Below are 15,528 nucleotides of genomic sequence, written 5' to 3'. Positions count from 1 at the left end.
TATTTTCTACATACTGTGTTTTTTCAACCCTTCTGGGCATGGCACTACATTTATTCTGACTCATTTGTTTTGTTAGGCTTTTGTGATTAAGACAAGGAATTCAAACCAAATATGTATTCTGGAGCTGCTTCCTTGTTAATTTCTTTTTTCTTTCTTTTAAAATCAGGGAGAAGCAGGATTACCGGGAGTAGCTGGTTTGCCAGGCCAGAAAGGAAGTAAAGGTGAAAAGGTAAATAGTAATTGCATTCTCTCTTTGAAATCTTCATCTGTGGCTTTTTCTTCTTTAGCAGATGGAAACTTTACAGATATTGTTATTCCATAAAGGGATCTTTTTATATACAGGTTAAATCCTTTATCAGTCAGTCCCTGGTTCTAAGTGTGGCCTTTCTGCCACAGCCTAGAGCTGACTCACTCTGGGGTCCACTCCTACTCACGAATTCCATGGAACACAGTTTACTTGCCTGTGAAACGAGCACACATCCAACACTGACAGTATATTGTCTCTTCTCATTATCCAAACACAGAGAAGTCATGTATGTCATCTATAACAAGGATTTTTCACTACAGTGTATGTGTTTGCTGTTGATGGACAGAATCCCATGTGGTGGATTAATCTTTTCAGTGGTCGGTAGCAGAGTAAGAATTCACTGATACGACCTCAGTACTTGTGGTCTTTGACATCACTCTTTCCTGAAACTTTCTTAATTGTAAAGAGAAAGGGACCTGGCATTGGCAAACCTCTGGGACAGCCCAGTTGGTGTGCCTTTCCATGGGCGTATTCCATACTGTTGTTCTGTAGTGCTTACTGTGACATTCCTGTGCTATTTAGCTTAGGGCTTTCCTAGTAAAGAAGGTCATCAGGACATGTCTGGGAAGTGTTTTTATTGTATTCATAGAGGTGCCAATTTGAATAACCTACTGTAGGACTGCAAGAAATACAGTGGTTAGGAATTTTGGGTTCTGGGTGAGATGAAGTCCTGGAAAGTCCTAGTCCAGCAGTTTGTATGCAGATGTCCTAACCCACCATCCTCCCTTACAGCACACTGATTAGTATGTGATCTGAAATAGCTTGTGAAGACATCTAGCGCTGTTCCTAGGACAGCAGTACCCGTCTGAAATTGGTTCAGTTCTGAAAGGGCTTATCCACAGTCAGTTGAAATTGAATATAAATTCCTAGATAGTGTCTGCCTTTCCCAACTCCTCTCATCCAGCATATGTGTCAATTTTGATACTATGTCCTAGTGGAGGAGAAAGTTCAAATATGTTAGTTTCAGTAGCCTGGCTGAACATAGAAAGATTCCTGGTAACCTCCAATCTCAATCACCAAATTTTACTGATCTTAGACCTGAGTATAAAGCACAATTATCTTTGTTAGAGCTACTCTCTGTTACCAAACTCCTATTGCATTGATTTGAAAACCAACCAACAGTCAATGAATCCTTTCAACTTCAATGCATCACTGATAGCAAATTGCACAAGACTATGTGTGTCATGGTTGTAAATTACGAAGTACAAAATTTTCATTTTAGTGGGCATCTTCTCTGATATAGAACTAAGAACCGTTAAGCTTGAAATTAATGAAAAATAAAACTTTCTAGCTTTATATAAAATAAATATTTTTTGCAGGGAACTACTACTTGTAAATCCAAATTTGATCAGGTTATCACCAGCCACTCTGATACTTGATTGAATCTTCAGAGCCTGAGCAGGATTATGTGCATCCAGCAACTGATCCTACTGATAGTAAATTGACATTTGTTACTGAAAGAGTCAGTTGATTAAAGTCAGAGGTAGTACAGCAAACAGCTAGAAAGCTGTGTAATTTGAACTTTCCTTATATTTCAGCAGTACTTGCTACTTCCTAGCTTTAAGACTGAGAAGGTTGTTGCTGGGGTGCAGGTTTGGCAGTGTGAAGGAGAAATAAAAAAATAAATTACTATTCTAGGGCTGTTCCATCAGCCAGTAACTCCCACAGAGGTAACAGTATTCTGCAGGTCCACTGGAGAAATCACAGTGCAAACACTTGCAGATGAACCAAAATATCTGCTCGCTCCCTTGATGATATAAGTCTTGCTTCTTGTTGTGTGGTGTCAGCTCTCTTAATGACTTGAAAGTTGGAAATGCATGGTTCAGTTTCTCCCTTTTCTGTGATTGCTGCAGTGAAACCTTTCACGCTGTATTCTGTCAAAACACTAATTCAACAGTAAGGGATATTTCCAGTGTCTCAAGTCACATTACTCATGTGATTAATGGGATGGTCTCACTGTTGGCTTCTGAGATCAAATTAATAGTACCTACCTTAATGAACCTGAATACCACATTCTCTGAGGCTTTGCACCACTTTCTCATTTGCTTCTGCATTTGTGCAGGTTTTCTGTACTACTTGCTATCAATGATGACCTTATTGCATCAATAGTTAGAGATGGACAAGCAATACCCAAGATGCTCCAAATATATGATTTATTGTCACGTGATGGACAGGAGAGTAACAGACTGTGGTAAAATGTTTTGTAATATGTTTCACATGAAATAGATAGCCTACTGAGGACTGTTGGCCAGGTTTTCAGTCACAAAACAAAAGGTTTCTGTAAGTTTTCTGGTGGTTCTTCAGCCTTTGTTTCCCACTTTGCTTGTGCTCAGCTTTTCCTCCTACTGTTTATTTTGCTTCTAAATCAAATTAATAGCATCCAGGTATTAATATCCAGTATCCAGGACATTTAAATGTCCTTGTCATGGCAGCATCCAAGTAAAAACAAGTTACTGGTAATTTCTAACTTTTTTCCTATAAAATTTCTGTATCCATTGATGTCATCTTTTGTTCAGCCCAACATTGCTTATTCTTTTATTTACATTGTTTCATTCCAGTTTCCCACCCAAACTAATTAAATATATGGCTGAATTTACATGCCTTTGTGTTGTGATGGGATTGGTAAGAAAGTCTTTGCATGTTCCAATTGGTGTTAGGTTATATTTGAGCTCCTCAAAATTGCCCTTTTATTCAGTCTACCCTAGTTGCTTCTTCAGATCAGACTCTGTTTTGCCTGTTCAGGAATACCTACAGTATCACCAGTTCAAAGCATGAGAGCTGATAAGCCCTTTTTAGGCATTTTGAATTTAATTATTAGCCTTTTCTCACACCATTCCTGCATACTTAGCAGAACTCATCGTAGTACCTCTGAAGGGATCAGCGCCAAAGACCAAAGTGTGTTGTGGGCCCAAATGATTAATGTGCCATGTATTGATGTATTTCTAGCAAGCTTCAATACCTACACAGAGGAACAGCACTGATCAAAAATTATTCTATTTGTTTGAAAGACCTTTCTACTTGTACGTCTCACCTTCCATTATGGCTTCATTAAGACATTCATTAAGAGGACAGTTCTTCACTCAGGAACAGAAGTACCTCCCTTAGCTTTGAGAAGGTGCTTCAGGGGTAGAGGAGCTGTTCTGTTTTATGTCAGTCTTTCTTGCTGGAAGACCAGACTTCAGTTTGATACCACACCACTTACTATGTGGAAAAACAAACAAACAAACAAACAAAAACAAACCAGCAAACTTGCCTCAAGGGCACGAGTCCTTTTTGTTTTTTGTGCGGTCTTGCAATCAGCAATGTTGCACTGAAGGGTATTATTTGCCTGGAGATCCAGATTCCCCAGCTATCCACAGCAGGGGACAACCTCTTGTTTGAATAATTTAGACTTAGAAAGTCACCAGAACCAACTTTGTTTTCTGTTTATTTGTCTAAGCACTTGAAACACACATTTCAGACTACCCAATAGCTTCTTCCCATCAGATGAAAACTGAGAGGCAGCAGCAGTCAGTTGTACAATTTAGGTTATCCTTGAATAATATTCTGTGTTACTCTCATGGTAGGTTAATTCTCACCACAGTGCATTTCACAAGTTTTAAGTGCTCAAAAGTCAGATGGAGCTCTCCTGTGATTTAATACATTTTGATGTATCTTCTGTAGAGTTAGGTTTCTGCTGCTACTGAGCTGAGTGAGAAATGAACCATGTTTTCTGTTTTGGAAGCAAATTATACTACTTTAGCATGATATATTGCTACTCAGACTCTTAAAAACATATTTATTGCTGGTAGAAGTCTTTTGATCATGATGTCAAGGTCCAGTTTTGCCCTCAACATGTAGAAAATCTTCAGAAAGGCAGAATATAGATGGCAGTAATTGAAATAATTATATATATACTGAATATACAAACAAATTTCCTCTACTGAGGAGGCTACAAAATTAATTGTATGTTAAGTAAGCTTTGTAGCTACAAAAGTTTTTAAATAAAAATCCAAAGAGAATTAAAAATTTAAATTAATTATAATAACCCATTATGAGCTGTGTTAATAGGTTGTTGGTTAATGCTGCAAGCACAGTAGGGAGCAAAAAAACAGAGGCACAGGGCTTTCAAACGTTAAAGTGCCTATTGATGCACACCATGAAGAAGTTTATTGCTATTCAAGTGTGGTTCATTAATTTATATTTTAATTAAAGAAAAAGATGTTTAAAATGCTATTTTAGGCTTGGTAGAAATAGATTGATGCAATATTGTTGCACTGAGAAAATATTTGTGATAGAGTGATTTGAAAAAAGAACTTATGGAGAACAAATGAGGTGTCTGACTGCTTTTTCTGCCTGTTTTCCTTATTAGTCTTCCTTTTTTCCTTCTCTGTCATTCCTCTTATAACCTAGGTTTATCTGATTCCATCTAAGGCATATCTATTGTATTACACCGCCTTGAGAATAGTTCCTTTCTGGTCTGATTTTCATTGCAAGGCTTATTGATAGACTCAGATAGGGACCTAGAGACTGGAATGCATGAAAAAGAAAAATTTCTTGGGCAAAATATGGCTGGCTGTCAGTGGTAACAAAGGGATTTTCGTAAGTCAGGAGTTGTCAGAGTACTTGGTAGACTCAAATCGTATAATGGGACAGAGGAAAACACTCCACACATAAACAGAAAAAGAACTTATTGCCAGTCCTCCTTAATATTTTAAATGGATAATGCTCTAAATTCTCTAATTGATGCGGAAAAGCATCATTAGTAATGCAGTTCTTAAAAACAACAACAACAAAACTCTCATATATTTGCATCTTACCGTATTCACCATTCCAGTATTCATGTAAGCTCTCAGAATGCCAGACAGTCTTCCCCAAGAAGAACAGAGAGTGTACCAATGAATCCTCAGGACTCGGAGATGCTCAGAGGGTTGGGAGCTGTCACCCCTCCCCAGTGGGGTCATGCCCAGAACTGAAGATGCAGCAGCAGCCACTGGGCCCCTCAATACAGGGGTTAACCACTCAAACAGTAACCATGCCGAGCCCCTCACTGCCAGGTCAGCACATAGGCAGGAGGCTCCTACTAGGAATAACATGAGTGATATGGCCGGGGTTATATGCTTGCTGCTTTTACCCCAGTGGCAGAAAAACACTAGAGTAATGCCACATAGAGAAGTTCCCCGGCTCATTCACAGAGCGGCTGAGGTCAGAAGGGATCTTTGGAGGTCATCTGGTTCAACGCCTCTGCTGAAGCAGGGCCACATACTTTTTGGGATGAGTTTTCTCTCTCACCCTTGGCAACTTCTCTGAATCTGAACTGATTGTATTCATCAACTGGAGTTCCTAATGAGTTGTCCTTTTCCAGGTCTAAATACCTGTGACCACTTTATAATCATAAGAATATATATCTGTCTGTGCATCTAAGTTTTAATACTTCTTAGCTTATGTAATTACTGAGACGGACTATCTCTGATGTTAATTATACAGATGGCATGTGTGGTGTAACTGATGCATTCTTTATGTTCCTTGCTTTGCCTTCCACTTTATCACTTTTGGAAGTCTCTGCAATACACTGTCTACTGGGAACAACTCTCATCAGAGTGCTGGAATTTCTTTATTGATAATAATACATATTTTCTTACCTGGACATTTCTGATGCTACTGGCACACATACCCATGCAGAAATGAAAACTGAGAAAGCCAGTTTAGCTAACCAAGTCTTAAAAAAAAATAAAATAAAATAAAATAAAATTGTTTAAGGAACATTTTGAGATTCTGAGAACTGAACTGACTTAGGTTTTTTATTTTATCTGAATGAATATGTCCTCATTGTAGACGAACAGTATTGTAACATAGTACTCTAGCAGTGTGTGCTCTATGTCATATTCATGTCACTCTTTCCATTTATTAAATGCACTTGCTTTTATCTTACATTAAAATCATGATCTGGTTAGTACAGAAACTTGCGGAGAACATTTTATTTCTCTCAAAATTATTTGTAGAAATTCCTTTCTAGATTAAATATTAATGTGTTACGTTAATTCCACACCATATCACAAAGTAAACATATTATTTTGTCTCTTAAATGGCAAATGTATGTGTTTAAATAAAATATTTTTTTTAAAACTAAGTTTTTCAATTTTACATGAGAAGGACTGTGATCTGTTAATTTAAATAACTATCTTTCTCATTCTCTTTATTACCACATTTAGTTTTAGGCGATTATTGCTATACATAACTCATCAGTAATATGTCTGATATAGATACTGTATTTTGTGTTTGCTACTAGCATAGAACTTACAGTTCCTAACAAAAGCATTAAATAATGGCTGAATGGCACAAAAATATAAAGGTCAAGTGCTTTTGAAACTCTGAATCATCAATGTAACAAAATAATCACAAGTGTAATACTGCAGGTGGTCTCAGATGTGCAAAATTGGTTCCACTTCAAATAGATGGCTGATTGTAGACACCAAACATGCTTCTTTCCAGTGATGCCAATCTCTTTTTAAGAATTGGGCTTGGCTTGGCTTTATGGAAAGTTGACAGAAACATTTTGGTGTTTGTTATCCTGAGCCTGCTGAATTTCCACACTGTCTGCTTATGAGCTCACCAAAATAAACACTGTCAAGAATATAGTAGCCATCCTGTTGTTTGCAAGATGTTACAGTCTGGAAAATGTGTTATGGCTTAAATACTTTATTTAATAAATATCTTTTGTTATGTTGAAAAGTATTTTCACTGCTACCCTTAAGAGAAAACCTTAACAGTAGACATAAAGCTCAATGTACTAACGCTGAATGTTATAGTGAGTGTACCTCATAACCAATAATGCCTTCATTGTACTGTCAGCTTTCACTTCTGCCAGCATATATTTCTGTTGGTTTTAGTAGTTGTAAACAAATGCATTTTTTTTATTTGCCTTCTTAATAATTTATTTACGCAAACTTAGAAGGCTCAGTTGCAGTGTGTTTTGGGAGTTGGTATGCTCTTGTTGAGGTATAAAAAGAGATTTCTGTAGGGATAGATGTATGTCTGGTGGTGCGGAACCCTGTTTTAAATTCTCATTTTATACCTTTGGAATCTGCTATGTGAGAAAGTGAAAATTATACATGTTCACTTCTCTAAAGCACTTTTTGATCTGCAGATGCAAAGGAAAATACCACTATGCAAAAGATAGGCCAAAAAGACTTAAAAATGCATTTGCCTTATTTTTTTTTCTTTATTCTGTCCTGCTGCCTGTGTGAACTGTTTTGTAGGTCATACAACATATAATATATGATCTTGAAGCTTATTGAACAAAAGTCTGAGAAACTAGAGCCTTTCAGACTGTGGTTATAGAAATCACAGTTACAAGATAGAGCCATAACTTAATGGTCTAATTTGCAATGGCAAATGATTGTCTACAAGGCAGGGGGTCCATCTGCACTTAATGAAATAGAAATGTAAACACAGTGGTTAACTAGTTAGTAAGTCATATAGTTAAAGGCTTCCGGACGTGTACCAGGCCATGTAATTTTAGCCTATACGGTATATAAAAATACACTACTGGATGTAACAAAGCAGTTCTGGTCTATTAAAATACTTGCGAGTGGCATAAGGGAACAGAGTGTGCACAGATAAAGCTGTCATTCTGCGGATGATAAGCCAAGCTAACTAGGGGCCAGTTCAGCTTCTTGCTCTCTCATATTAGTAGTGGGGTCATGCTATTTGCACACACAAGATCTTGTGCTACTTTTGAGGCAGGAGTAACTTAGCATACCTATATTAAAGATCCTTCCAATATTTTAAAAAATAGGACATAAAAAATGGCTGATAGGCTTCTCTGGAACATTGCTGCTTCTGATCAGTGGTGTAAGATCAGATGGATTGGTGCTCTGCACCGGAGTGCATCTTGTTTTGGTTGATTTGCTTGGCTCATGTTATAAATGAAGGCGTTATGATGGCTTCTGTGAATAGATTTCAGGAGCTCACAGTGGAGGACAGGGAAGATAGGTGAGTTTTATGGGTAGGTGAGAAGCAACATCAATAGCATTAGGATATGACAGCTTGTTTCAAAGGACACATCATTCTGCCTTCAGAAGAAAGTAACAAGGAAATCTGACCTGTAGCACTTGAATTTATTTATTTATTTGCTTCCCTTGAGGCTAAAGGTAAAAATATTGAATTCTCAGCACCTTCCTTAGACTGCAGTGCAGAGCACTGGATTTGATCCATGGGCTCCCTGGGTAGAGCATAAGGAGAGTTAAGCACTTCAGAGGATGCTGTGCTGAGTCAGGAGCTGCTGAGTGCAGCCTGAAGGGAATGGTGAAGAAAACACATATTCTAAATCCTTCCTTTACCGTGGATTAAATGTTTAATAAATGGTTGGTCTGGGATATAGCAAATATTCTTGCTGTGTACTTTAGGGTCCTCTTGCCAATCTTGATGTTCTTTTCTTAACTTCAGAAAGGTTAATGACATCATTTGGAAGAGAAGTACTGCATTTACACCGAAAAGAGGAATGTACTTAGAGTACTCTGTCTGTGAAGTTCTTTTTTTTTTTTTTTTTTGTGTGTGTGTGTTTAAGCTTTACTGCAGTGGTTGTCTGCTGGTGCTGGTTTCTAAGATGCCTAGCTGAGGTCATTTTACTGTAACTACATCAATTAAATTCACTTTAAACCTGATGAAGACTTAGGATGTAACATAAGAAATTGTTGGGCACTTTACACGGTGACTGTCTCATGTAAAATGCAGGAACAGTCATCTGGATAGAAGCCTGGTCTCTTAGCTCTCTGAAAAGAGACCAGGCTGCTGGGATGCAGATCACTTGTACATTTCATAGTGTTCCTCCTGTAAACTTTGGAACAACTGTACATCCCCTGACAACCAGTGTGCTGCACAGGCTGGGAATATCCATAAGCTGGGGAGGGCACAGGACATGTCTTCTGTGACCCACACAAAGCCTTTCTGTTAGACTGTTGACTTAAAAATCTCCTGTCTGATATGCTGCAGATGAAAAAGAAGTCACTGCAGCACTGCACATATATCCTGTTTGGGAAGATCGTGAGAAATTGGCATTTGTTACTACAGAGAGGGTTTATTGACAAAGTCAATGAACTTTGCCTAATACTAAGAAGTTTCTGCATATTTTGAATATCAAAAGTTCCCATGGCCCTGCTTCTTAAAAAATTCGACACTTTGTGAGTTTAGAGGTTGTGGGCACTTCCTCAGCAGGGGCTTTTAGGTTTGCAGTTTTGGATTTGGGCACCAAACTTAAGTCTATATCCTATTTTAGGAAGCAATTATTTGTGTAAATGTGGCTCTTGTGCTTCTTCATGCACTTCTTTCATTCAAAGAACCAACTTGATGGTTAATTATTTTCAAATCAGTGACTTTCTCTTCATAAAGTAGTGAATTACTGCAAAAAAGGCTATAGAATTTTTTGTTCCCTAGAGAAGTATCACCCCTTGGTACAAGTAGACAAAACTTACATTTTTTTAGAATAAAAAACTGTAATATGGTTTAACTACTCTCCTTATCCTTTAGCGTACACCTGGCTTTGACTTTTAAATTTTGTAATACATACCTGACATTATTGAGCAACGTTTGTGTGCTAAATATTTATTTCAATCAATTTTAAGACTCAGCCTCCGATTTGTAGCTGCTGGGAGCTTCCACACCGTTCCTTATCAGTCAGTGATTTGTTTCTTAAAACTAAGATTTTCTTACAGATTGCTTACAGTTAGGGTTTTGCTTGGTTTGAGGGAGAGATGGGGAGGGAAACAGGGACTGACTTTAAACAGTGTATTTTACAAATATTGCATGCATGTGACTTTCAGACCGAAAAAGTCATTATTACATGTACTTCCTCAGAATTCAATGAACTCAACGCAGTGAATTTGGACCTGCTTGGCTTAACTCTAATGTCACAATGAATTCCCTTGAAATCAGAAAACCTGTTTTTTATAGAAACGTACATTTGCAAGTATTTCTCAGATCAGGGTCTTAATTGACCTTGTAAGTGCTTTAAAAGTACTTTTTTTTTTTTTTTCCCCCGCAGATTTTAGTGTTGCATGTATGGCATTCTCCTCTATAATTGTTACATTGCTAAGCAGACAAAAACAGGTCTGCATGGATAGGAAATACTTTTCTGTTGAATCACATATGACCTGAGTACAAGTTAACAATCTTAGACATCTTCAGAACTTCTAACTAAATAATTTGTTTTTCAGGGTGAGATGGGTGCAAAAGGACAGGATGGTGTTGCTGGTCTTCCTGGTGAAAAGGTATGTTCTTGTATGGAAGTATGTAACAGGGAAATGTTCACTCTGACAGCAGCTTATCTATAATTACACACACAAATGTGAGGATAGAATGTGTCTGTTGTTAGAAAGCTCGTTTCTGTTATGTACACTTCCAGCTTTCTGTAGCACACTCCAACCAATAGTATTGTCTGCACACGTGCTTTTGTGTTTTTTTTTTTTTTTTTTTTTTTTTTCTGGGATAGAGGGTAGAAGGATGGGAGGTTATACAGAAGCAAGGGAAGCCCACCCAACTGGTAGAGCAGGAAGGAGATATTCTATCAGGCCCGTCATGCAGAGAGGTGGGCGAGAAGGCAGGTCAGCTTGACTGGCTCTGTGTGAGGACAACTCTACACCAGCCCATAGCAGGTGGTGACACCAGCAGCTAAACTTCCACATAGCTGCACTGCCATAGGAATGTTGTCCTCATGCCCAGATGGCATGGTGGACATCTGATCCAGCCTGGTCTCCAACACTTGCTGCAGCTCTTCTCAGGTAAGCCCTCCCTGCTCTTTTCCTAATGCCTCAGCCTTGCAAAGGAAGCAGGAGTAATGAAGACTGGTTGCCCTGTTCTTCAGTTCTGTGATAACTTGAAGTGTCCAGACTATGGTCTATAGGTCCAGAAAAGAGCACTTATGCTCTCAACAGGCTACTTGATAGAGCTTTGAGGTAAACACCACTGATTTCTAAGCAAATAACCATAGCTGAGAATGTTTATCAACCTACCTGTGTATTCAAGAAGGTAAGTTTCACTTCATTTCAGGATGTTACTCATTCACTTTGTCCAATTTAAGGCAGTCATACAGATTTGTTGAGTTCAGAGCTAGTTACCTGTATTAGAGGAAATGCACTAGTCCAAAATCCTGATATCTTCAGTATAGAGGACAGCCCTCATAACACTGAGGAAACAGTATGCTGCTGGAGATTATAATCATTTCACCTCTTGTGATTCTTTTGTTTTGTTTTGTTTTTGTTCCATCTTTTAGCTGGAAACCACTTAATACATAAGTGAATGAAGTTTTCCAGATACATGCATTAGACCGTTGCACAGATTTTTTTATTTTTTTTTCCAGTGGTATCTGTAACCTCCTGTTTTAAGTCTTCATCCATCAATACTGTCAATGTAGGTTCTTTTTCATCATGCACTTCAAGTTTCTGTCCTTTCAGCACCATAAGCAAGTATTCCTTTTTAAGGCAACTGTTGCTGTGATAAGCTCAAAATTTCAGTATTGCACTTGATGGTTGACAAACCCCTTTCACACGTATGCAGCATTTTAGTAATGGCATGGTTTTGTTTATTTAGTAATTATCCACATTTCGAAGCACTGAAACAAGCAAGAATTTCACTTTAATTGTGAGATTTAAAATCTGTAATTACCAGGATATAGAATTATGAAATTGTCTTTCCCTTTTACTTACTATTTCTTTCTCAAACTATGTTTTTATTAAAAATAGGAGCTAGATACATGACATTACAAAAGAGTTAAAATAATGGCATTTGCTGCTTACGCTAAGTTATGTATGGTAAAAAAGTGAAGAGCAGGCTGCAAAGATGTTCAAAGGACCTTATAGTGCTGAGGAAGTGAATCATAAAGTGGCATGCAAAATTCATTGAAAATAACTGTAAAGTGATGGAAGGAAAAACAAGCCAAAACTTACGTATTTCATATTAGACTCTAGATTAGCTATTACTGTTCATGAAAGTGATCTTGAGATTAGAGGTCAATGAAAACATACGCTCACTGTTAAGTACTAGCCAAATAAATAATTTAGTAAAGATTAGGGAAGAGAATGGAGAACAAAGAAAAGGCATTTTAAATTCACTATTGTTAATAAAACTGCCTTGTGATGTATCTTGAATGCTGTATACAGTTCTGGTTCGTACATCTCAAAGTGGATATAATAGCATTGGAAAAGGTTCAGAGGAGGTGTCAAGAGTAATCAGGAGCATTGGGCATCTTCCAATTAAGATGTGGCAATGTGGACTTCAGTTTGAAAACGTCACTGTGGAGGGGAAATGTGTTGCATTCTATAAAAGTATGCTCTATAAAAGTATGTGTGGAACAGAAAAGATTAATAGGGATTGTATTTATTTATTACACACTCTTCCAGTGAGAGAACTAGAATATCAGATGATCTGATAGCAAGTTCTGAAAGGATAGAAAGGATAGATATTATATCCTTCTGCTTATAACAAAATCAAAGTTGGAACTCTGCCACAGGATTTAAATTGTTTGAAAAAACTGATTAGAAAGTTGATGAAATAAAAATCTACGGAGGGTGTCAAAGATGGACAACACTGCTTCTCTGAAAGTTCTTGAACTCCAAGATGCTGAAGTCTGGGAAACCCACTGGGAAGTCTCTGTGTTTGCCCTGTTGTTATACTTTCCATAAGCATCTGTTGTTGCCAGAATTTTGGAGACACACTTGACCAGAGAAAGCCTCACAGAACCATAGAATCATTAAGGTTGGAATAGACCTCCAAGGTCACCTGGTCCAACCATCCCCCCCCCACCAAAGTCACCCACTAAACCATATCCCTAAGCACCATGTCCAACCTTTCCTTGAACACCCCCAGGGATGGTGACGCCGCTGCCTCCCTGGGCAACCTGTTCTAATGCCTGACTACTTTCTGAGAAGAAATTTCTCCTAATTTCCAACCTTCAATTCGATCCAGTTAGACAGTTTTTACTTACTTTGCTTCCCTCAGTGAGCTAGTGGGAATAAATTCTTGTCTCTCTTGTAAATTACCAAGTGACATTGCTTTTCCAGTAAAAGTTATTATTGCAGTTTTCATGCAGTTTCCGTGGTTATTTTTTTTTTTTTTAGTGACTTGCAGATTCACTGTGAGGCCAAATCCCAAAGCTCCTGTTAGTTTATATAAGGCTCAGCAGTCAGATCATATTTAATCTTGAGACACTGTACTTATCCTGAACAGTATACTTTTCCTGAACAGTATAGCTCTTTTAGTTCGGACTACATAAAAGTCATATCACTGTTGCAAATTAAAAATGAACTACTGTGAAATCTGAAACTGGCAAGACCAAAAGCTGTTTAATATATATATATATGTTTATTTTGTACATACATAGCTAGATGAAACTGAGATACAGCCAGCTGGTTTATGCTAGCCTGAGTTGTCATGTCTATGTAGAGTAATACAAGGCTGGATGGAATTATTAGCATCTTTATGGAGGTCGAATCACTTTATTTTCCTTATATTGTGAAAGGTATTAACATGGTCTGTCTCTCAGTTGATGCACCAAGAGCTGTGTGAATTTGCGTGTCTGCTATTTTTGAGCTCTTTTTTTTTTTTTTTTTTTTTTTTTCTGGGGTGTTCTGAATGCTAGAAGTGTACGTGGATTCAAAGACAACTGAACAAAGTAAAGGAAGAAAAATCCTCTGAGAACTGCTAAGTACAAAGGCATCTCCTATATTTCCGGAAGGGGAGGCGCAGATCGTGGAATGCTGAGGGAACATTCTCAGGAATTAGCACTGCTTATCCTTTTCTTACACTCCTCAATACACATTTTCTGTTAACAGAGATGTGGTTTTGTTTGACTGGGATGTCTAATTCATATTTTTCTGCAGTTTGTGCAGATATGACCTGGTCACTAACTATTCAGGAAAAAAAAAAAAAAGATACAGCTATTTTGTATGTAAATGCAGGTTGATACTTAAGAGAGAAAAAGGGCTGGTGCACCCAGAAACTATCCATTACAATACTTCATTGTTCATATTTCTTTCTGTGAGAAAAAGTTCAGAGAATAAATATGTGGCAGATCTTAATCATAGAATCATAGAATCATTAGGATAATGCCATGTTGCTTAATTCATGTGACCTATTTTTGAAACTTTACCTTAGAATGAGATAAACTGGACTATTAGAAGGGCTGTTTCTGTAGAACTGCTTACCTCAAATCTACCCATCATTGTAGTGAAAGTCTAAAGCTAGAATAATCCTATCTGATCAACTTTATTACTTGATAGAATTTTACCTCCCCAGAAAATACGATATACTTCATTTTCAAAATCTACATAGACAATGAAAAGTTTGCAGATTTTCTAGGCAAGTCTGTAAGTCTTCCTTTGTATATGGCCTTGACTTTCAGGGATCTAAGAAGTGAAAATAGATTGTGTACCTCATTACATCTTCAGTCTCTCTTCAAATGTGATGTTTGGCCTTCAGTCATTTATAGGACAGGTTATAGGTGACAATAGTTTGCAGGTGGCCCTTGATACAGCCAGAACAATTTCTCATTCACTGAATGCTGCAGTGGTTTTGCAACTGTTGTACTGGCTAATACTTGCAGATCTAAATGGTGTAGACTGGTGGGAAGTTCTGCCATTTGAGAGGTTGAACCTGCTGTGTGCTAATCCAGAGAACAAAGTTTAAGTCTTGATGACTCCAGAGTGACATAAGAATAACTTTAGCACACCTGTTTCCGAAAGAAAACAGATGTCTGTTCAGGGAGTTCTGTTTTTTCTACTGTAATTCTTGTAAGCTGCCAACATGAAAAGCAAGGTTTCCACTGACTGACAACACCCCACACCACAACACGCCTGTCATGTCATCTGCCTTCAGGGCAAAAGCAGTCAGTCTGACAGTACTGGTGACCAACCTAGAGAGTGAAGAATCAAATGCAGTCCCTGTGGAGCCCTACCACAGGCCCTCAAAGCCAGAAGGTGGTAGATCACAGACACCATCACAAATATTTGTGTCTAACTACCTAGTTTCTTCTTCCCTGACCTTTTTCAGGGAACCTTCCTCAGAGGTATTTTTAAAACAGTAAGTCTTACCTAGGGCAACAGAAGGAATTCTTAAAAGTATCAGAGGAGAGTCGTTTGTGGTGTTAGTTTATAATTCTAAAAAATAAGACAGCAATAGTCCTCCCTTGGAAGGAAACTGACTTCAATTGTAGGCTACCGGAAGATATGGAAAACATTGCCATAATCCCC

The 15,528-nt window shown here is 37.9% G+C and overlaps 1 protein-coding gene across 12 annotated transcripts in view; it reads left to right on the top strand.

Moving 5' to 3' along the window:
* COL19A1 (collagen type XIX alpha 1 chain) overlaps positions 1–15,528 on the top strand; it is a 201,009-nt gene that overhangs the window by 38,737 nt on the left and 146,744 nt on the right. For all 12 annotated transcript variants that reach the window (XM_068678250.1, XM_068678247.1, XM_068678246.1 and 9 more), the window contains 2 exons: positions 167–229; positions 10,501–10,554. In XM_068678250.1, the coding sequence (XP_068534351.1) occupies positions 167–229; positions 10,501–10,554 (117 nt within the window). The remainder of the gene's footprint in view (positions 1–166; positions 230–10,500; positions 10,555–15,528) is intronic.

This window comes from Anas acuta, chromosome 3 (assembly GCF_963932015.1).
Source record: "Anas acuta chromosome 3, bAnaAcu1.1, whole genome shotgun sequence".
Lineage (NCBI taxonomy): Eukaryota > Metazoa > Chordata > Aves > Anseriformes > Anatidae > Anas > Anas acuta.
The sequence above is the reverse complement of the archived record's forward strand: the minus strand, read 5'-3'. Positions and strand labels throughout refer to the sequence as shown.